The sequence below is a fragment of the Crocodylus siamensis genome, chromosome 11, assembly GCF_052110815.1.
Source record: "Crocodylus siamensis isolate JL-2025a chromosome 11, ASM5211081v1, whole genome shotgun sequence".
NCBI lineage: Eukaryota > Metazoa > Chordata > Crocodylia > Crocodylidae > Crocodylus > Crocodylus siamensis.
The window spans coordinates 66739260-66761377 of record NC_143405.1 but is presented as its reverse complement, the minus strand read 5'-3'; the positions used below and the strand labels follow the sequence as shown (position 1 = coordinate 66761377).

Here is a 22118-nt window from a genome sequence, read left to right as displayed (position 1 = left end):
CAGCCAGGACTCTGGCTCTTGCTGGAAAAGGAGATGAGCGTAGCTCTCTGTAGCCCCACAGCAGGGGCTTCTCCACAGGAAGTGGAGCTTCCTGCAGGGGTTTCGGGCTGGCTGGCAAGGGGGAGGGGGACTGCTCAGTTTACAAGCCATTTGGTAAAAGTTTCAAGGCACACGCAGCCCCTCCAGACCACATGCAGGGTGGGGCCACAGAACCCCACATGGCAGCAAGCTCCAGGATGCTTCCTTCCACTGCCCTGGAGCAGCTTCAGGCCTTGTTTCAGAAACTCTCATCTCGGCCTCGGACTGGAGTCTGACATGTTAACGGGGATACCAGATGTGGAAAGATGTGGGCAGTGGAGTTCCCCAAGCTTCGGTCCTTGGATCAGTGCTCTTCAGCATTGTCTTAGTTTCATAGTTTCTAGGGTCAGAAGGGACCTCAGCAGATCATCTAGTCCGACCCCCTGCCGTGGCAAGAAACAATACTGGGGTCAAACGACCCCAGCAAGGTGTTCATCCAACCTCCTCTTAAAGACCCCCAGGGTAGGAGCCAGCACCACTTCTCTTGGAAGCTGGTTCCAGACCCTAGCCGCCCTGACCGTGAAGTAGCGCCTCCTGATGTCTAACCTAAACCTGCCCTCTGCCAGCTTGTGACCATTATTCCTGGTCACTCCTGGCAGTGCTCGGGGGAAACAGGGACTCCCCAGTGCCTGCTGGTCCCCCCTGACTAGTTTGTAACAGGCCACTAGATCCCCCTCAGCCTTCTCTTGTGGAGGCTGAACAGGTTCAGGTCCTGTAGCCTCTCCTCATAGGGCCTGTCCTGCTGTCCCCTGACCATGCGAGTGGCCTCCTCTGGACCCTCTCTATGCTGACCACATCCCTCTTGAAGTGCGGCGCCCAGAGCTGGACGCAATACTCCAGCTGCGGCCTGACCAGTGCCACATAGACGGGGAGGATCACCTCCCTGGACCTGCTCGAGATGCATCTGTGGATGCACGACAAGGTGCGGTTGGCCTTCCTGACTGCCTCCCCGCGCTGCCGGCTCATGTTCATCTGGGAGTCAATGATGACTCCAAGATCCTCTTCCGCCTCCGTGCTGACAAGAGGGGAGTTCCCCAGCCTGTAGGTATGGTGCCGGTTGTTCCTCCCCAGGTGCATCACCTTGCACTTGTCTGTGTTGAAACCCATCCTATTCACATCTGCCCACCCTTGTAACCTGTCTAGGTCTGATTGAAGCCTGATGCTACCTTCTAGTGTGCCCACGTCCCCCCACATCTTAGTGTCATCAGCAAATTTGAACAGGTGCTTTTTACCCCCTCATCCAAATCGCTGATGAAGATGTTGAACAGCACGGGCCCGAGGACCGAGCCCTGGGGGACCCCACTGCCCACGTCCTTCCAGGCTGAGAAGGACCCATCCACTACCACCCTCTGGGTGCGGCCCTCCAGCCAGTTGGCGACCCATTTGACTGTGTGGGTGTCTACGCCACAGCCCCCCAGTTTCTTAATGAGAACGGGGTGAGAGACAGTGTCAAAAGCCTTCCAGAAGTCCAGGAAGACGATGTCCACTGCTACCCCTGCGTCTAAGGATTTGGTGACCTCGTCGTAAAAGGCCACCAGGTTGGTCTGACAGGACCTGCCACTGATGAGCCCGTGTTGGTTTCCCCTAAGCATGCAGTCCCCAGCTGGCCCCTCCTGGATGTGTGCCAGCATAATTTTCTCAAATAGCTTGCCTAGGATTGAGGTAAGACTAACCGGCCTATAGTTTCCTGGGTCCTCCTTTCTCCCCTTTTTGAAGATTGGAACCACATTGGCCCTCTTCCAGTCCTCTGGCACCACACCAGAGCACCACGAGTGCTCATAGAGCCATGCCAGGGGTCCTGCAACGACCTCGGCCAATTCCTTAAGGACTCTAGGGTGGAGATTGTCCGGGCCAGCTGACTTAAACACGTCCAGCCCCTCCAGAAGCCCCCTAACTAGTTTCACGCTAACCTGTGGCCCAGGTGTGCCTCCCCCGGGGCCTGAGGAGGGCCCAGCAGGGAGGTGGCTGTTCTGGTCCTTACTTAGGAAGACGGAGGCAAAGAAATCATTAAACATGTTAGCTTTGTCGTCTGGTGTGACGACCAAATTCCCCAACACGTCCTGCAAGGGCCCCACGTTACCCGGGACCTTCTTTTTGCCCCCTATGTATTTAAAAAAGGACTTCTTATTGTCCTTAATCTGAGAAGCTAGTCCTAATTCCGTCTCTGCCTTGGCCTTCCTGACTGCCCCCTACATCCCTGAGTGACTGCAGAATAGTCATCCCTGGTGATGACCCCTTCTTTCTATTGGGTATGCGCCTCCTTTTTAGCAAGGAGACAATCTCGGATGCTTTTGGTGAGCCATGATGGAGGCTTGTGTGCTCTCCTGCTCCCTTTGATCCTCACTGGGATTACCTTCCTTTGTGCTTGGAGTGACTTGGAACAGGGTGTGGAGAGCTCTGTGTCCAGATCTGTGGATGACACCAGATTATGGGCCAAAGTAAACACTAGTGGGCGGGGAACGAATCCAGGCAGATCTGGACAGGTTGGACAAGTGGGCAGAACAGAATAGGATGGAGTTCAACAAGGAGAAATGCAAAGTGCTGCACCCAGGGAGAAGGAATCACCAGAACGCTCGCCGGCTGGGGGATGAACCTCTCAGCAGCACTGTAGCAGAAAGGGATCTCGAGCCATAGTTGACTCCGAGATGAACATGAGTCGTCAATGTGAGGAAGTGATCAGTAAAGCTAACCGCACTTTATCGTGCATTAGTGGTTGCATGACGAACAGGTCCAGGGAGGTGATACTTCCCCTGTATGCGGCACTGGTCAAGCTGCAGCTGGAGTACTGTGTCCAGTTTTGGGCACTGTGCTTCAAGAGGGATGTGGACAACCTCGAGAGGGTTCAGAGGAGCCCATTCGTATGTTCAGGAGCCTGCAGGCAAGGCCCTATGAGGAAAGATTTGCGGAGGCTGAAGAGATTCGGGGCCCTCTGAGAAGGTTGAGGAGGGGATCTTGTGGCCGTCTATGAATTCATCAGGGGGAACAGCAAGGGGTAGGAGATGCTGTATTTACTAAGGACACCCCTTGGAGTAACTAGAAATAATGGCCACAAAGAGAGAGAGAGCAGATTCAGGTGAGACATCAAGAACTTCTTTACGGTGAAGGTTGCCAGAATCTGGAGCGAGCTTCCAAGGGAAGTGGTGCTGTCCCCTACCTTACGGGTCTTTAAGAAGAGACTGGACAAGCACCCGGCTGGGTCGTCTGACCCCGGCCAGCGCTCTTTCCTGCCTGGGGCAGGGGGTTGGACTCTGATCTGCTGAGGTCCCTTCCGACCCGAGCATCTATGAATCTCTGAGATGTGAACTGTCACGTGTCTTGAAAAAGGATTGGCCAGTGTTTCTGCCTTTTCCTGTTATAAGTGAGCATCCTGTTTGACCTTGCGTTATGAAGACTGTGCTACTGAGTACTAGAGTGGTAAAACAGCTTCATCTCTAGAGCTCTTTCCCCTGCTCTCAGCTCTCCAGTACATTTCCAGGCACATATAATGGCACGCACAGTGGGAGCAGAATTGACTGGCCTTGGTTTTTAGGGCTCTCCAGAATGTTGCTGAATCCTACAATACCTGCAAACAGCTTCCATTTAAAAAAAAAAAAAAAAAAGTTTCTGTCTTTCAGTTGCCAAGAAACAGCCTTTACAGAATAAACAGATGTATTACTGCCCAGTTAGCCCAGCCTTGCAGAAAATTGTCCCCAGCCAAGCAATAGCAGCAATGAAAGTGTGAATTCACCTCCAGGAGGTGTGAACTCTGCCCCTTTCTCTCACTCAGTCCAGCATTTGGACTGTAAAAATGCTCATGTCAAGTCTGGTTTTTTTTATCTTTAAAAAGAAAGATGCTAAACTGTTACGATAACATTGAAAAGGTGTGGTTTAATTACTGCATCTCCCAGCTCTCTCTTATTGTTCACTGTTAACTCAGTCATGCTACACATCTGTTTTATACTACATGTTTAGCATTAAAAAAGATACTGAAAGAGGTTAAGCTCTTTAGGGCATGGACTCGCTCTTTACCATGAACAGTCTGATGCATACGGTGGTGCTGAATCTAGGTGCTGCTACTTCATGTACAAGCATGAAGAGTAGGAGGCCGGATGGTCCAGTGGAAGTAGGTTTGTTCTGTTCCAAGCCAGCTATTGACCTTGAGCATGACCTTGGGAGGTCTCTTTGCCACGGGTTTCCATCTTCAGAGCAGGAACTTTTCCGGCATTTTTTGGACAGTGTGTAGCATGATGGGGCAGCAGTTGTGTACAGTCTTGCAGGGTTTCTATATTACGGATTGTTTTAAATTTAGCAAAGGAAAAGGATATAGAAAGGAGCATTAATGAGAGAAGCAGTCTAACTACCCTTATTCCAGAAACCTTACATTTCTGGCACATGCTCTAACAGAGCCACCACAATGTTTCATCATCATAGTTTGTTGCATTTAGCTGCTTTTTCAGTACAACAGAAACTCATTTCTGCCAAGTGACTGCATCTGGCTGTATGTATTCACACCTTCACACATGCTGTCAAGTCCTGAATCCCTTTCCTGGGAGAAGAGGATTCAGTCTCACTAGACCACGTTAGACATCTTCCAGTCACTTCTGACAGTTAAGAGGAGAGATCCTGTTGCCCCACGGCAATGCTGTAGGAATTTCCTGACAGCAGTTGTGCTTGGCAGGCAGGCTCTGACAGTGAAATCCCCTGCAGTTTGCTTGTTGCAGAAGCAGTGCAGAGCCATGCCCCTTGCAGCCTTTGCCTAGAGCAGCGGTTCCCAGTCTGTGGTACGCAGACAGTCTTTTGGTGGTACGCGTTAACAGATTGATTATAGTTACTTTATATGAGAGAATGTGCTGGTGGTACTTAAGATTGAACTGAAAAATTTGCTGGTGGTATTTAAGGTTGTATCATTTTTAAATTCATCATCTGACCCCAGCACTCTTTCCTGCCCAGGGCAGGGGATCGGACTCGATGATCTGCTGAGGTCCCCTCTCTCCCTAAAAATCTATGACTCTATGAAATTGGTGGTGCGCAATCTGTCAGAGTTTGGGAACCGCTGGTCTGGAGATGCCGTTCTTCAGGGCGGGGCCTTGCGCTCTGCCACGGACGTCACGCCAGAGGTTCTGAGCAGATGCCACTCCTGTAGCGCTAGCCAGGGGCCCACGAGCCCTTCACGCACTGTTCCTAGGTGGGCCTCATTGCTGACTGCTTTCTGTTGCAGGATGGTTCCCACATCGGTGGAGCGGCTTCGGGAGGGCCGTGGCATTCTTGAGAAGGTCCTGCGCAGCGGTGCAAAGGTATCCCAGAGAAGCGAACCCTCGCCTTCTGGTGACAGTGCTGCTGAGAGAGACCCAGGTAAGCAGCTGAGCTTCTGCAGGGGACCTGCATTTCATCCTGGGAGCAGAATGGGTTCGGCTCTTAAGTACAAGTGGCATCTTCACAGTGAACATCACTGGCACCCTGAGAGACCCATCCCGGGCACATTTCCTCCTGAAGCGAGCAAGGCCCAGTGCCTCTTCCCGTCTCTTCTTGCAACTATCAAGTCTTGTAGTTGATCACAGGATTGGACCTCAGAACTAAATCTAGGCTCCACCACAGATTTACTGCCCTGGGATTTAGTTTTCCCCATATCTCCAGGGCCCTTTGGTTTAACTGGCTAAGCTCGGTGAAGTTCTCTGAGGATAGAGACACTGACGTTCTTAGCCCAGTGGGTGGGGAGAGTGCGGTGGACACAGTGGGCTTGGACTTGAGTAAGGCCTCAGAGGCCCACGTGACCTCAGAAGCAAACTGGAGAAGCATGGACTTGATAAAATTAGTCAGGTGGGTACATACCAGTAACTGGATCGATAACTGCAGGCAGAGGGCAATTCTGGATCCATTCTGGAACGGCAGGAAGTCTCGAGCGGGAATCCCTGGGGGGGAGTGTCATGGGTCTGATGCTGTTTAACATGTTTGGTGGAGATTTGGACCCCAGAGTTGAGAGCTTCCTGATCAGATCTGCAGGTGACCCAGGAGGGGGAGAACTGCAGACGCTTTGGAGGATAGAAGTAGAATTCATAAGAATCTGGCCAGGCTGGGGAGCTGAGCTAGAGACAGCAGGATGGAGCTCAGTGCAGACCAGTGTAAGGGAAGAAGAGTGAAATGCAGACAGGGTAGAAGATAACTGGCTAGGCAGTAGTGCTGCTGAGGCGGATCTGGGAGTCTTAGTGCATCTCAGGCTCAACGTGAGTGCAGTGCAAAACGGTCAGCTTGGAGAAAAGGAGATGGAGGGACAGAATAGCAGCTTTCAAATATCTGAAAGGCTGCCCTAAAGAAGGGAGAGAAAATGGTTCTCCTTTATCACAGAGACCAGGACATGAAGCACTAACCTTAAATTGTGGCAGAGCAGTTTTTAGATTAGATCTGTGGAAAAACATCCTTACAGTTAAGGCAGTGGAGAAGGCTGCCCAGGGCGTGCTGGAGTCTCCTTCACTAGAGGTTTTCCAGCAAAGCTGGGTGCGCATTGGACACAGGTGGCTTAGGAGTCGCATTCTGCAGGGGTTGGACCAGGTGACCCTCGAGGTCCCTTCCAGACCTACGAATCTGAGCAGTAAGAGTGATGCTGAGGGGGTCTAGCAAGTGATGGCCCCAGTGTAGGGGGACAACAGGCTGTCCCAGTTAGCCTCTGCTTCTGGCCTATGCTGCATTTGCACACCCGATAGAGTCTGCGTATGAAGGACCTTGCTCGCAGCTGCTGGGTAAAAAAACCCCCCACGTAGGAGCTCCCTCACCTGGTCTTGCACATACGAAGCTGATGTGTGTGTACAGTAGGGTCCACAGTTTGAAGAGCTCCAGGGATTGTGGGAGAGGTGGCAGCTCTTTGTCCATGATGATGCTTCATGTGCCTTAGGACTAGGGTTTTCTAGGTTGCCACCATCTCAGGCTTCAGAGAGCCCATCTGTGCCTCACTGCCCACTGACCTGTCCCAGGACTGCGGAACTAGCTGGCTGCAGCATGGCCAGGCAGCATGCTCCAGTCCAGGGGTGACGTAGGGTTTACTGTGATGTGCCTTCCAGATGCAGCGGAGGGGGACACGCCAGAGGCTCTCAGCTCCACACTCAAAGGACCAGCAGTGTACAGTCCTTCCAGATACAGCTACCAGGTGAGAGGAGCACTGGTCCTGCCTATGATGGGCGTGGGTAGCCTTGGAGCTTCAGGTTGCATCTGGCAGCTACTCGGGTGGGTTTCTAGTCTCATGCAGCGTTGCTGAACATGGGCTGCCACCTGACGTGAGTGAGGCAGGTGGGAGCATGTCTGACCTGTCCTGTCTCTACACCCTCCAGCTGCTGCAGTCAGACAGCCCCCGGGCAGAGGCACAGAGCTCCTCCCCCTACCGAGGGCATCCTGCGCCATCCCCAGGATACAGCTACCGAGTGGCATCACAGAGGACAGGACACGCCACCTCTCTCGGCTCCTCGGAAACCTCCTACTCCAGCCCTGCTCCCCCAGCTTCCACGGACTCCTCGGCGCTGTTTGCCGGGAACTCTGGCTATTACAGCAGCCAGCAGCACCCTGGCAGCAGTGGCGGTAGCAGCCTCCTGAAGAAGAGCTGTCCTGCTGCTGCCAGCCCCGCGCAGCCGAGTGCCACGGACTCGCTGTCCTCTGAGCCCTGCACAGGCGCATCGGGCCCCGCCTGCACCCCCCAAAGTGCTCGAGCACTGCAATCGGACTTGCGGACTATTGGTCCCCCCGGCCCTGGGCAGCCGGCCCTCCACCCAAGCTCCAGGGGGACCACGGTGCCCGGTGCCCAGCACTACCCGCACCGTGGGGGAGGCAGTGTCCACCAGTACAGACTGCAGCAGCTGCAAGGCTCGGGCGTAAAGACTCAGACAGGGCTTTCCTAGGGCTGCCTGGACCTGTGGAGGACGGAGCTGCCTACAGACCCTTCCAGCCCCCTCTGGAAGCGGCCCCGGGGCCGGTGTTAGAAGCTTGCACCTGATACTGGGGGTGCAGGGGGTCGGAGGCTGAGGTCTGGGACACCTGGGTGAGACTCGTACGCCGCATTGGCCTCTGGCTTGGAGAAGGAAGCAGATTTCTCTGAGGCAGAGACTGTAGCAAAGCTTCTCCCTAACGTCTGGGTACATTACAGGAAAGCAAACGGTTCTAAGTGCAATGACTGACGCAGCCTCTGTCCCCTGTCCATGCCCATAGCTGTAGTCACACGTGCAGTAAGGACATCTGAATAAGAAACAGTTCAAGGAAAAATCAGGCAAGTTAAACTGATCCTCGTAGGTCCGGCTCTGGTGGCTCCTGGGGGAGGGCTTGAATCCGTTACGATCATTCCAGTCACAAACAGACCAGCGTATACAGCCTGCCCTGGGCTGGGCTGCGACTGCCGCCATCAGGTCCCTTTCCAGCGATGGGGACGCCGCAGCCCGTAGGGGAGCTGGCACTGGGACGAGAGTGAGTGCGCACCTGGCGCTGCTGGGAGCAGGCGGGCACGCTGCTGACTGGCGTGACAGGGTAGGTCACTGAAAGCCACTGTCCCAGGAGTCTGTGAGCACCTGGAACTGGCTGGGCAGTGCCTGTTGCCACGCACCAGGGAGCGGAGCCTGTCCCCAGACTTTGGCCCTTCACGGTGGCTCTCATGAGAGGGTGCCAGGGGCCCCTCCCAGTGAGGGCGAGACCAGGGTGCCCTGGAGCTGCCTGCTGGCACGCCTGACTCATGCTGGCCGCGGGGCCTGTGGCTCGGCTGCAGCGCGGCTCAGGCGTGGTGGGGACCCCAGGCCTCGCAGGGCCTGTGCAGGGTGCTCACGGGCTGCCGTGGCTCCAGGGCGGCCCCTCGGCAGGGGGTGCAGTCTGTGCGATTCCATGCAATTGCCAGCTTCTTTCTCACTCGTTTACTGTACTCTTGGGCGTGTTTTTATTTATCTAATTTTATATTCAGTTATAACCATAGTAGGTTAGCGAGTATCCGACAAGTGTGACCCTGGTGCTGCCGTGGACCTTCTCCTTTGCTCCCGGATGCACCGATGCTGAGTCTGTCTCCCCTGCCCCTCCAGTGCACAGTCTTCTTCCTCGTCCAGGACTGTTGCAACTTGCTCCAACTTGCAGTTGAAATCAGGTGTTTGCTTAACCTAGGGGAGACTTGTAACATCTTGAAACCATCAGTAACTTTCTCAAGCTGTCTGGCTGCGAGCGGGGCAGGGGGAGCTGCCACCCCAGAGCCGGGTGGCTGTGTGCTGTACAAAGTAGGTGTAAACTTCCCTGATCTCGCGCCTGGGGGTGCAGCCTCCCTTCTGGCACTGCGTGCAGCATGGGGCAGGCAGGCTCTGCCCTGGGGCAGCGTGGGGTTGGGGCAGGGGTGCAGCACGCAGAGGTCCCAGCAGCTCCGCGCACCGAGGGTGGCACCGTGGGAAGCTCTTGGAAAGGCAGGGGCTGCAGCGTCTCGCTCTGGTGGCGTTTTTACACCATGCTGTAACATTTGGACTTTCACAAGAGACGTAATAATTTTGATAATAAAAATACTTAACTTGAAGAGTGGCCTATTGGTTTTTCCTCCCCGTTGTCCCAGCAGCGCCGGTCCCCTCGGGCCGAGCACAAGCCACAGGAGGGGCTCCACGTGCCTTCTCCCCCTGCAGCGGGAACCCAAGGGGCAGGTGGAGCTGGAGGGAGAAAACGGCTCCACCCCTGCCCGCTCTTCTCCCCAGGGAGCCGGCGCAGCTCGTCTGTAGTTGCCGATGCCTGCCCCGGCTTGAGCACCTGTCAGCATGCATGAGAGCAGGGCACTGTGCGCTGCCCCTTGCCGCATCCCTGGGGAGGTCACCAGCCCAGGGCACGGGACATTTGCCCACGAGGGGCCAGGCTGAGCCGTGCTGGCTTGTCGCTGGCCAAGGCCTGTGGCGTCTGGCCTGGGGTTGGTGCCTGATGGGGCTGCTCCTGCCCACGTCCCACGAGCAAATCCCGGCTGAGCCCTGTCCTCGCCTGTCCTCCCAAGTGCCCGACGCTAGCACCTGCACAGTGCCAGCTGCATCATCTCCATGGTAACGCCAGCAGGATTTCCATGGCAACAGTTTCAAAACGCTGCAACCCAACTCCTGGTCCAGGTGTGACCACAGCTGCCTGAGATGCCGCAGAGCCGCTGCAGCAGCTCCGGGGTCTCAGGGAGCACCGAGCTCCTCGCTCTGCCCTGTTTGTCGGGGGGCTGAGAGCAGGGCCAGGGAGAGTTGTGCAGTGGGCCCAAGCCCGTAGCCCTCTGCCCTGGCCCTCGCACCCAAGGGCAGGCGTCAGCTCACGGGCTTCTCTGCGGGGCCCCTGGATGTGTGCGGCCTCTCGGCTGGTCCTGCCAGATGGGGCCCACTCCCCCAGCACGGTTCTTGGCAGCCCACGGGGCAAAACGTCCATCCTGGCCGCTGCCATCAGTTGGGTCTAGCCATGTGGTCTGGCAGACCTCAGCCTTCCTGGGATCCCTCATGGCCCCCCTCACTCCCCCCACAATTGCTGGCTCTGGTCCTGCCACCTGCCCTGCTCTTGGGCTGGTCCTGCTGGGGGTGGTGGGTCTCTGCTCCTGCTACAGCTCCTCCGTCTTTCCGTGGCGCAGCTACCTGCCCCGTTACTGCTGCAGGCCGCGTCCCCCTGGCAGCCTCTTCTTGCAACCAATCCCAGCCCAACCCCGGGCTGGGTGCTGGGGCACGTCCCTTGGAGAAGCACCACGCCACGGTTTCTGCTCCACACAACAGGGTTCAGACCCAGTCCAGTTTGAATTATATTTTCCAATAAGGTTTGTGAAACACTGTATCAAACTTTGTACTAAAATACAGATATGTTACAGCCACGGCTCCCTCTGCGCGGGTGCTGCATCTCAGTCGACAAAAGCAGCCACATCTGTGGCACCATCTGCAATTGTGACCCTGCTGTAGTATCTGCCAGCGCGGGGCTGGGCAGCTCCTCTTGGGCCTTTGCTGCCAAGTGACTGAGAAGCGCATCCTTGTGCCCAGCCGTCTCCTGGCGTGACTCCCCTGGCTGGGCAGGGGCCGTGGTTGCTACAAGGGTGTCGTGATCACGGGGTGGGGGACAGGACTCGTGACAATGCCGTGGCCCTCCCTGGAGGTGCTGCGTGGTTGTGCATGTGGCTCGATCCTTGCTCCTTTGCTCTAAGGGGACAGGGCCCGCCTGGGCGGTGGAGGCCAGACCTCCCCTGCCGCTCTGGCCCCTCTCCCACATGCTGCCCCACAGGGTCTGTGCGCCACCACCAGACCAACCTTCCTGTGCGCCCGGGCCTGTCCCAGCCTCCCTTCCCAGCATCCCCTCCCCACCCTGGCGCTTGGCGCTATGTACATCTTTGCTTCCTGGCTCCGCTCTCAGGAAGCAGCCGCGGCAGGATGCCCGGGTCCCTGCGCACTGCAGCCCTGGTCCCGCCAGCCTGGCACAAGCCCTGGCCCCCGCAGCCCTGCCTTGCACCACACCAGCCCCTATGACTTTCTCTTCCCACCTTTCACCTCTTGCACCCACGCTCCCTGCCCCGACCGACTGCTGCCTGGGGCCCAGCGGCAGAGACGTCCCCGGGTGACCTGCAGCTGGGCGCTGGGATGCGTTCAGCATGACCGCTCGGGACTTTATTGTGCTGCCGCGTGCTGCGTGCTTCCAGGCACTCTCACCTCCAGCCTGTGTCTGCTGGGCACGGGCGTGGGCTGCTCTGGCTCATCTGGTCTCGGGGGCAGGGGCTGGGGCTGAGCTGGATGCGAGCTCCACTCCAGCCAGGGGCTCTGAGGGGCGGAGGGCCAGCTCTGTCCCTGCAGCAATGAGGCTCTGGGGACTGTCACTGCCTCCTGGAGTCATGGGCCTGCGATGAGCAGGGGCAGCCTTGCTGGCTGTGGGGGGCAGTTAAGGTGCCTTGCTCTCGGCGGCACAGGGGTCCCCGCGGTGCAGGTCCGTACTGCTGTCCTGCCTCTGTGGGTGTGGAGCAGCAGGCACGGCCCCCTCCAGGCTGCCCCCGCAGCTGGGGCCCTGCCGCAGCAGGGCGGTGTGGCCGCCCCCCGGCCAGGAGGGGGGTGGATCTGTCTGGCGAGGGGTAAAGCACCGTGTGGGGAGGACTGTGGCATTTGGCACCAGCTGAGACGCACATGGTGGAACAGGGGCAGGAGGGCACTGGGTGCTGGTCACACCTTTAGCAGCCCCCAGCATCAAGGGCCAGGCCAGGGGTTACATTCAGCATCTGGCACCGGGATGCCCCCACAGTTGGTCCCAGCAGGGGCAGGAGGCTCTGGGCCCAGGAGTGAGTTTCAGCCAGAGCCCAGAAGGGCTGCGGGGTGCAGTTGTGGTCCCTGTGCAAAGATGAGCAAATGCACAAGTGTCGGCCCACCGGGCCAGGGCTGGGATCCCCCAGCAGCTCAGTCTGCTGCAGCCCCGCTGTTGCCCAGAGGTGTAGGGGTGGAGGCAGGGGCTCCTCTTGGTGCTGGCTCCACCGCCAGGGCAGGGCATGGAGGGGCTGGACAGGGGCACTTTGGAGGGCAGCAGGGGCCTCGATGCTTCCCAGGAGCATCGAAATCCATCCAAACCTCCGTGGTTGTCTCCGGGACACAAAGCTGCAGTGCGTTGCTGTTCCTGAAGCAGGCGGCGGGCGGGCAGGCGGTCCCGGTCCCGGTCCCGGCAGGGGTGGGGAGCCATGTGGCCGACAGGTCCCTGGCGAGGCCAGTGGCGTTTGAGGCACAGAGCTGGTTGGGACGGGGTGTCAGCAGAGAAGGGAGGGCAGGGACGGGGAGGGTCCAGTCCAGGCGCCAGCGCTGCGAGGGCCCAGCTGCACGCACTACATTATATCCTCTGTGGAGAGAACGTGGGCATCAGCGTCGCCGGCCCCGCACCCTGCCCGGCAGCTCCGGGCCCGCCCTGCCGCTCAGCCTCCAGCACCCGCAGCGCCGCCAGGACGCTCCAGCCGGCAGGCCCCGCGTTCGTCCGAGCCAGGCCCCAGCACAGCAGCCGGCTCCTGCAAAGCATCGCTGGCTGCCGTGGCACCGCACGGGGGCTGTGGCCCAGCCGTAGGCGCCCGGGGCAGCGGGGAGTGACGCAGTTCCCTTGCAGCTGGAGCGGGGACAGCCACAGAGCTCCTGCCCTGCCCTGCGTGGCCGCCTTCCCCCCCACGGGCCGGGGTGCACGGAGCTGGGCCCTCTCCCAGACCCCTGTGCTCGGGTAGGACCGAGCTGTCCCCCATCCCTGGCCGTGGCCACAGGGCCGGGCCCAGCGGGCAGGGGAGGAGCAGGGCGGACCCGGCGGGGGGAGGGGGGAATGGGGGCGATGTGGACAGATAGACCACGCTGCGCCTGGCGTGGCCCACGGCCTGGGGGGAACCGCTGGGGGACGCACAGAACTTACCGCAGTGCCAACAAAATCTGTCGGAGACAAAGAGAGAGAGCGTCAGGAGCCTGCGCCTGCCTCCACCTCCGCCGGGCCGCCCCCCGCCCCTTTCAACCGCACCCGGGGCTGCCGCGCTGCCTACTGCTGCGCCAGCTCCAGCCGTGCAGGGTGCGCACAGAGGCGAGCGTCTGCTTCCCCGCTCCTGGCCGTGGCGCCCTGGGGCGGCTCCTGCTCGCTCGGCCCCGTTCCCTCCACGCGTGGCCGCAGAGACCGACTGGGCCCCGGTGGGGGCAGCTCCCCTGGCACCGCCCACAGGGCCTCGGGCGCCTCGGCCACGCGGGGACCTGTCCCTTATCGCCGCCGGGCTGCAGCTGTCCCCCAGACCTGTCAGGCCGGGCTGGCCAACGCCCCCGAGAGCGCAGTACGGGCACATCCTGCCCCCGTGCCCGGGGCAGGGCCGGGGCTGATGAGGCCCTCGCCGTGGGCCGTGCTCACCTTTGCTCTCTGTCTTGAACTCCTCATGCAGCAGGTCGTTCTGCCGGTTGCCGAGGACGAAGGCCAGGAAGGAGAGGATGAGGGCGTTGAGGATGCCGATGATGGCCAAGATGTAGGCCCAGCGCACGGAGCAGTCGCCCAGCGCGTACTTCCCCGTCTTCTCCCCGCACATGTCCCGGATAGTCTCCGCGTCCCAGCCGTCCGGGAAGATCATGCAGCCCAGCACCAGGCAGAGGGCTGCACAGGGAGAGAGGGGCCGGGGGAGACGTGGTGTTACCGGCTCCGTCGTTGTTGCTAGCCCCAATGGCCCCAGCCCCCCGCTGCCCCTGCTCCTTACAAGCAAGGCACAGGAGCCAGGAGGGCTCTGTGACGAGTCCAGACTAACGAGGCCCCGCATCAACAAGGGACAAGCCCGGTTGGAGCCATGGGCCCTGGGCCCCGAGGGGATCCCTGGCTGCCGGGCGTGAGTGTTAGCCTTTGAATCCAGGCACGTGGTAGGGGCTGGGAGTGGGTAAGCACCAAGTGCAGCAGGAAGCCCCCGGGCAGCATGGCCCGGTGCAGGCGCACAGGCACAGCCAGCTACAGCCCCTGGTCAGGGGCCAAAGCCCAGCCTCTGCCCTCCCGCCGGTGTGGGGCAGTGACTGGCCTGAGCAAGTGCCTGCTGCCCCCAGGGCACAACTGCAGCGCCAGAGGGGCTAAGTATGGGCCCAGAGCACTTCTGCAGCATCTCACAAGCGGCATGCGTACCGACCCCTGCCCCTCCCCAGCCAATTACACCTGCACACATGCAGTCTGTGTGCAAGCACCCCCAGCACCCCCCCCCGCCTTTGTGTACCATCTCCCCCACACCCTTTTGCTTCATTTCTCCAGCAACGAGCAAAAGTTGTGGTGTGCAGAGATGTCCCAGGACAAGCTGGCTGCCTGCATCCTGGACTACGTCTCCCAGGATCCCCTGGGCCAGGTCACAGGCTGAGCACCTGCTCAGGTATGAAGGTTGCAGCCCCTGCACCTGCTCCTCGTGGAGGGAGCCTGCAGCGCTGCAGGATAGGACCAGCCCAACCCAGTCCAGCCGCCCGTCAGCAGCTTCGTCCTTGCAGCCAGGTACAGGCCTGGGCCGATGCACTGCCCCAGGGCACTGAGCTGGGGTGGGGGCAAGAGCAGGAGCTCAGCATCCGTCTCCCGGCAGAGCCCCGGGGCGGCTGCGGGGTGGAGGTGCGCAGGGCGGGGCTGCAGCTGGACCCCATTGCGGCTGTGACAGGCACAGCCACTGCCCTGCCCAGCCCAGCTCTGGCCCACAGGGCTGCCTCGGGGGCCCAGCCCCTGCCCTGTGCACTGGGTCGGTGGGTCTCATGGGGACCGAGAGGTGACCTCAGCCTCCCCTCTGGGCCCACCCCTCCCTGCCCGTTCCCGCCGTCTCTGGCCTTGGCCAACCGCCGGCCACAGGACGCCTGCAGGCCCAGGGTCCCCAGGCCATGGGCCCTCCCTGCTGCTCCCCGGAGGCCAGGCCCATGCTGGGGGGCAGCTGGGCCCGGTGCTGGGTGCTGCCCGAATGAGAGCAGCCCCCGCCAGCGGCCTGCACTGCAGCGTGGCCTGGGGCAGTGGCGCATGGCCCCTCGCCCACCAGGTTTCCCAGGCCCCTTCAGCGCGCTGCCTCGTTGGCATGGTCCGGAGCCAGCGCCAGCCCCAGAAGCCCCTTCAGCCCCGCAGCAGTCAGCACTATGGAGCAAAGGGAAGGGGCTCGCGGCCCTCGCGGGGCAGGGTGGGGGCAGCCTCGCTCGGCCTCGCCACCCTCTTCTGCAGCCTCTGCATGGCTGTGGCCTCAGCGGGGAACCCTCCCCCAGGCGGGAGCCAGGCCCGGGCCTCTCTTGCCAGGATCCTGGTGCCGTTCCTGTGAGCCTCGCTGTCCGGCTCGTCCCCGTTGCTGCGGGCTGCTGAGTGCGGAGGCCCCCAGGGCTGGGCAGCGGGAGGAGGGAGGCCCTGGCTGTGGCTGTCCTGCCGCTGTGCCGAGAGCCCCTGGCGGAGCCAGCGATGGCTGGGGCCAGGCCGCCGCGCAGGGGATGCCGGGCTCCGTGCTGCGGTCGCCAGCCCGGGCCGAGCGCACGTGGAGGTTCCCAGGCGAGGCGGAGGGGTGGTGCGTGCCCCGAAGGGGGACTGGGTGCAGCCCCCCTGGGCTGCGCCCCTCGCGTGTGCCTCGCAAGAAGGCCGAGGCCCAGGCACAGCCTGACGGCGCGCGAGTGGCGGGGCCGAGCGCGCCCCGGCAGGGGCTGGGCCCTCGCGGGGACCCGCGGCCGCAGCCGCCCCGGGGAAGAAGCGGATGCCGCTGAACAGCTGTTGCCATGGCGACCGTGCGCCGCTCGTCTCTGCCGGCGCCCCCCGCCCGCCCCTGTCCGCGCTGCCTCGCTCGGCGCGTGCCGGCGCCACCGGGCCTGGGCCTGGGCCTGCAGCACGACGCGCCGTGAGGCGACTGCCCCGCCTCGGGCCCTGCCCGGCAGGAGCGCAGGCCCTTTGGGCCTGGGCAGACGAGCGCCCTTCCCGGCCTCGTGCGAGGCTGGCACGCAGGAGCCGCGCCACAGCCGAGGGGCACGGGCAGTCGCTGGGCCACCGCCCTCGGCCACGGCGCCAGAGCGACGCGAGGGCCTCGCAGCCACCCCCGCCGCCCATCCCGGGAGCTCTGCCCGCAGGCCGCCGAATCCGGCCCAGCCCGGCCCTGCGGCCCGTTGGCACAGGGCTCCGCTGAGCCAGCGCGGTCCGGGGCGGCTGGACCTGCACGCACAGCCCCTGACTCCGTGTGCCCCCGGAAGAGGCTGGAGCTGCAGTCCCTGTAGACGGCGCATGAAATCTGCCCTCCTGGAGACAGAAAGGAGCTGGTTGGCGGGCACCGGCTGAGCCTCTCCCCAAGGCAAGCACTGGCATCTGGGAGTTTCACGTGTGGTGGCCGCGGAGGGGCAGCTGCTGCTCGCACCAAAGCAGCTCAGACAACAGAGGAGCAAGTCACGGAGCCGGCCGGCCCGTCCCCTGGCACCTAGAAGCTGCTCAGCTCTTTGGCCTCCGTCTTCCCTACCTGGGAGAGGTCCTGTCTGTAGTGGTGACCAACTCCATCCAGGTCTCATAGTTTCATACTTTGTCGAGTCAGAAGGGACCTCAGCAGATCATCGAGTCCGACCCCTGCCATGGGCAGGAAAGGATGCTGGGGTCAAACAACCCCGGCTAGGTGGCTGTCCAGCCTCCTTTTGAAGACCCCCAGGGCAGGAGCCAGCACCACTTCCTAGCCTGAACCTGCTCTGTCAGCTTCCGGCCGTTCTTCCTCATTACCCCAGCGCTGCTCAGGGGAACAGGGCCTCTCCCATTCAAGGCCCAGGACCTCCTGGTCAACCTCCTCCTGCCTCTGGCCAAGCTGGTCATCTGGCGGTCCAGGCAGGAGGCTCTGGCAGGGAAGGCTCCTGGCGACCTCGGGGCATTTTCCTTGGTGTCCTTTGCGCGCGTCTCTGGGTGCAGCACGGCTGGGCGGCAGCCGCCAGCGAGCTCTCCAGGTTTGCGAGCTGGTGCGCGTGATCCAGGGTCCCTGGTCAGTCTCCCCCAGGGAGCGCTTGTTTCGGCCGTGACCCTGCACGCGCACGCCCTGTTTTCTCTTTTGTTGTCCCTCATAATTTATTGGTGTTTTAAGGTGCTGGTCGCCCTGCCCAGTGGCGGCTCATCCTGCGGTTCTGGGCTTTTAACTTTTTAAGCTTTTAGCCTTTTTACCCGCACGAAGACCAGCGAGCGCCGAGCACCAAGTGACTTCCCATCCCGATTGTCTTAGGTGATGTTGTCACAGCACCGGTTGCCTGACACAGCGGCGGTGGCGGCCAGCCTGGCTCTGCCCCCCGCCGGGGCGGCTCACTCTGGACTGTTTCTGGACTCCCGCAAGGCGGTCCAGAGGACTTTGCACCACCGGCCGCCATCCGACGGCGGCCCACAGTTTCAAGCAGATTCCCCGCGATATGAGGACATCAAATAGTCCCATTCCCCGCTGGTCCCCCTTGGCCAGTTTATAGACGGCCACCAGGTCCCCCCTCAGCCTTCTCTTGTGGAGGCTGAACAGGTTCAGGTCCCGTCGCCGCTCCTCGTCGGGCCGGCCCTGCTGCCTCGCCGCTGGGCACCCTGTGGCGAGCTGGCCCCCGCGCTGAAGCAATGTGCAGAGACAGCCTCCCGCGTGCAGGCCAGCCACAGCTCCCTGCTGCTCCCACCCCACTCGTGGATGGGCTCCCGCTGCGCTGCGTGCCCGGGCACTGCCCATGTGCTGAGCCCAGCCTCCTGTGGCCCCGGTGCCGTAGAGCCATGTGGCACAAAAACAAGCGCCTGGCCAGGGCGGGTGGTGAGGCTGGAGCCGAGGGAGCAGCCCCTGTGGGACCTCTCCAGGGCAAGGCCCAGCATGCCAGGCACAGGGAGGAGCTGGGCCAGGGATGCAGAGCCTTCCCGGGAAGAGCCAATGATGTGGGGAGAGATGGGGGAGTGCACGGCAGGGCTGGGGCAGCGCAGCCACTTGCCCCATTGCAGCCCGCAGAGGTGGCAGGTGCACAGAGGCAGGTCCAGACCAGACCTGACCTGTTGCAACCAGGCTGCAGCAGGGATCAGGCCCCCCACCATGGGCCTGGCTCCGGAGGTGGGGCAAGATGTGCAGCAACGTGCAAGGCAGAGGGCAGAAGCCGGACAGCTGCCCCCCACCCCCCAAAAGCAGAGGACCTGGCCCCTTCCTGCCCCCGTCCATCTGCCCCTTGGCGATGCAGAGGCAGACGCGTGCAGAGATGCACGCGGCGTGCAGGGGAGCCCCCGTCTGTGCTGTGACTTGGACCAGGCTATAAATAAATGTCAGCTTTCCAGCACCGAGCCACAGCTGCGGCCTCCACCTCCTGCAGGCACAGGCCACTGGTGCAGACGGCCTCCCCCTGCCTGGCCCGCCCGCCCCGCTGCCTGCCAGCCACATCCCCAGGGGAAAGGTACGGCCTATTTCTGGAGCCCCGGGGGAAGCACAGCCGAGCTGCACAGAAAGGGCGGCCAGCGGGTTTCTGCTGATCCAGAGATTGCTGCTGCCTCGAGCGTGAGCGCCTGCTGATGCTGCCCGTGCGCCGGCGGCTGGAGCCTACCTGGGACCCTGGCCAGCACAGCTGTGCAGCGCGCTGGCAATCGGGGGCCCTGGCTGTGGCCAGTCACCCCCACGGCTGCACCACCCGACGGGCCTTCCCCGCAGCCCAGTCCCGAGCACGCGGTGGCTGGTTCTCTGCTGCTGGAAGGGGAGGCCTCCCCTGGGCCACGAACCAACCCCCGACCCAGTGGGAGCTTCGCCGGGCCCTCGTGGGCCGGCTGTGGGCACTGACTGGCCAGCTGCCAGCACGCCTGCCTGGGACCTCGCGGGCTGCTGCGTACCAGCTTCCTGCTAGCCAGCCCCGCCGTGCCCTACTGCCTGGCCTGGCTACAGGGCCCGAGGGCAGCGTCGTGGCCCCTGGCACCAGAGGGCTCCCAGCTGCTGCCAGGGGGTCGCACGAGGTCATTGCTTCAGTACCCGCCTTCCTGCAGGAAACGTTCAGCTTTGGCAAGACCCTGTGGGACCCGAGAGAGCTCCTGCTCCTGGGCCAGGAGAGCCAGGAGCCGGGTGTGGGGCCCAGGCCTGGCCTGCCCGTCCCCGCTGCGGGCCCGGGGCTGCTAACTCATCTGGGTCAGATCGCGCTGTTTCTCATGTCTGCTGAAGGTTTGGAGGGTTTCCACCCCCACCCCCCCGTCCCAATGTGGACCGCTGTTAGCTTGGGGACCTGCAACCCCATCCTGCAAAGCCAGCTGCACCTTCCAGCTGCCCTGGGACCAGGCCAGCTTAGCCTCTGTGGTCTCCAAAGGGTCTGGCTTTGGCAGCGGGCACACGGGGCCTAGAAAGCACCCTTGGGAATGGGAGTCCCAAAGCCACCCGTGCTCGCAGGGACCAGGCACAGCAGAGGCCTGGCCTGAGCAGGATGTCCCAGAAAGCCCCCGCGGTGAGGAAGCAGGGGGCTGCAAGGGGCACAATGACACCAAGCCCCAGGCAGGCCCCAGCAGAGGAGACGGGCGCTGGCACCTGCTCAGCCTGCAGGGAAAGGCATGGCCCGGAGAGGCCGGAGGACAGCAGGGAGGTCACTGAGGGGGGTGCCTGTGCAGAGCCTTGCTTGGGCAGACCTGCTACTGGTGCTGCAGAGCCTGGGAGGCCAGAGCTGGAGCAGGTGGCCACAACAGCCATGTCCAGGCCCCTCTGACGACCCCCCCCCCCGAGCTGTTGGCTCCGGCAGCGCCTCGTGGCAGCAAGTTCTACAGGCCGGGGCCCGTCGGCTCGCTCCAGGCCCACCTCTGCCCCTGCTTCCCGCCCCCTGCAGCATGCTGCTCCGGCCGCTCCAGCGGGGAAGGACAAGCTGGAGCTGTGCCCACGACCGCCAGCAGCTGACACCACCATTGCAGCCTGTCCCCACAGCAGGCGCCAGCATTCAGGCAGGGGCGGGGTGGCTGGGCAGGTGCCCGGTGCTGCACGCAGGGCCGGGCCCAGGGATGCGGGGTGCTGCAGCTCCCCTATAGCAAGGCCTAGAGGGCACGAGAGGATGGGCCTGGTGCTTGAGGACGTGTGCTGAGGCCTGGGTGGCGGGGGTGCAGCATGCACATGCCTGGGGGCACGGGTGCTAGGGGGTGCATGCTCAGGCCCGGGGGTGTGCTCAGCACCAGGCATGTCTCTGGGGAGTGTGGGGGGAGGTGTGCTGGGGGGGGCACTAGGTGCTCAGCCCCAGGGGTGCTGGGCTGGGTGCTCAGACCTGGCGTTTCTCAGGGGGTGTGCTTGGGCCCTGGGGGTGGTAGGGGTGGGTGCCGAGTCCTGAGGGGGCACAGGGCTGCGTGCTCAGGCAGGCCCAGGGGCTCTGGGGGTAGGTGCCCGGGCCCTGCTGGGGTGGGGGCTCCGACCCAGGGGTACATGCTTGGGCCCCGGGGTGCTGGGGGCGGCCGGGGGCCGGGGCGCGAGGGCGAGGCCGCGGTACGGACCTGCCAGCAGCTGCATCCAGGCGCAGATCTTGTAGACCGTGGCCGTGTTGCAGAAGAAGAAGAGCGCGAAGCAGGCGATGCAGCCCAGCGTCAGCACCATGGAGAGCAGCACGAAGAAGGCGGCGGCCTGGAAGGCGCCCGACGGGATGGAGCCGAAGTCGGCGAAGGAGCCGCGGCAGGAGAGCTCGCGCCCGCCCGGCCCCGCGCCCGGCCCCGCGCCCGGCCCCGCGCCCACGCACAGGTGGAAGAGGCCGAAGTGGCCGGGCCGCGGCGTGCTCACGCTGTCGCCCACCCAGTAGGGCTGGATGAAGACCACCACGTCGATGATGGCGAAGCAGATGGTGAAGATGGCCCAGAGCACGCCGATGGCGCGCGAGTTCCGCACGTACGTGTCGTGGTACAGGCGCGAGGCCTCCTGCGACGGCAGCATCGCGGCACCGGCCGGCCCGGCCCGGCCCCGGCCCCGCCACCGGCACCGCGCGGGGGCGCGGCCACGGCGCTCGCTCCCGGGGCTGCCGCACCGCGCGCGCCCGCCGCTCCGCCCCTGCAGCGCCGCCCGCGCCCGCCAGGGGCGCCCCGCCCCGCCCCCGGCTCCTCCCGCGCCGCCGCGGCCGGACACGGCACGCCGCGGCCGCCGCAGGGAGCAGGCGCGCCGGCCCGGGCCCCGCGCCCCTTTGCTGCGGGCGCTCGCTGCCCCGCCGCCGCCCGACGGGCGAGGCGGCCCCGGCCAGCAGCCACCGCTCCGCCGAGCCCCGGGACGCCGGGAAGTGGTCCCAAACTAGCGCCGCTCCTCCGGGCCGAGGGAAGCCACCCCCGCCCCGCCGCTGATGGGGCCGCCCGCCCCCGGCCACGCAGCCCGCTCGGCTCCCCACCCCCGGAGCGGGTCAGCGGCCCGCGCCTCCACTGGGCAGGCCCACGCGCGGGGCCCTCAGCCGCGTGGCGCCTCGCGCCTCACCGGGTCTCGCGTGGCCGAGCCCTGCCCCGAGCCGGCCAGCGGGAACGCACGGCGGGGCCCCCGCGCGCAGTCGCGGCCGCCCTCTGCGCGGTGCCGTGCGACTCGCGGGCGGGCCGTGGCCCGAGCACCCGAGAGCCCCGTGCGGCCCCGCGGCCGCTGCCCGGCTCCTTCCCGGCCTTGCCCTCGGCTCGCTCGCTCGGGTGCCCGGCCCGCGAGCGGCACCTTGCCCGCCGCCCCCGCCCGGGCCCCAGCCGCGGCGCGG

General features: G+C 63.0%; 2 protein-coding genes across 8 annotated transcripts in view; one reads left to right on the top strand and one right to left on the bottom strand.

The window, feature by feature from the left end:
* Window positions 1–9565, top strand: part of SETD5 (SET domain containing 5) — an 83279-nt gene extending 73714 nt beyond the window's left edge. For 4 of the 6 annotated variants that reach the window (XM_090021655.1, XM_090021656.1, XM_090021659.1 and 1 more), the window contains 3 exons: window positions 5276–5409; window positions 7110–7195; window positions 7377–9564. In XM_090021655.1, the coding sequence (XP_089877781.1) occupies window positions 5276–5409; window positions 7110–7195; window positions 7377–7937 (781 nt within the window). In that variant the 3' untranslated portion in view covers window positions 7938–9564. Of the gene's footprint in view, window positions 1–5275; window positions 5410–7109; window positions 7196–7376 lie in introns of all 6 variants that reach the window. The other 2 variants (XM_090021658.1, XM_090021657.1) reach the window with 1 other exon arrangement.
* Window positions 9566–10785: 1220 nt separating this feature from the next.
* On the bottom strand, window positions 10786–21678 carry LHFPL4 (LHFPL tetraspan subfamily member 4). 2 transcript variants are annotated; one of them, XM_090021698.1, is made up of 5 exons: window positions 21182–21470; window positions 20902–21028; window positions 13879–14115; window positions 13402–13418; window positions 10786–12852 (listed from the first exon to the last, which is right to left on the bottom strand). In XM_090021698.1, the coding sequence occupies exons 1-5, from the start codon at window positions 21329–21331 to the stop codon at window positions 12844–12846; spliced, it is 540 nt and encodes a 179-aa protein (XP_089877824.1). In that variant the 5' UTR covers window positions 21332–21470; the 3' UTR covers window positions 10786–12843. The 2 variants fall into 2 exon arrangements, with proteins under 2 accessions (XP_089877824.1, XP_089877825.1); XM_090021699.1 differs by having other exon boundaries at window positions 20902–21678.
* Window positions 21679–22118: the final 440 nt, after the last annotated feature.

What these genes read in the sequence shown, in the direction of transcription:
- LHFPL4 (XM_090021699.1), bottom strand. Translation starts at nt 21,331, where the DNA reads ATGCTGCCGTCGCAGGAGGCCTCGCGCCTGTACCACGACACGTACGTG. An exon ending in CTGGATGCAGCTGCTGGCAG is followed by an intron (nt 14,116 to 20,901) that starts GTCCGTACCGCG and finishes CTCCCTGTGCAG; the next exon opens with CCCTCTGCCTGGTGCTGGGC.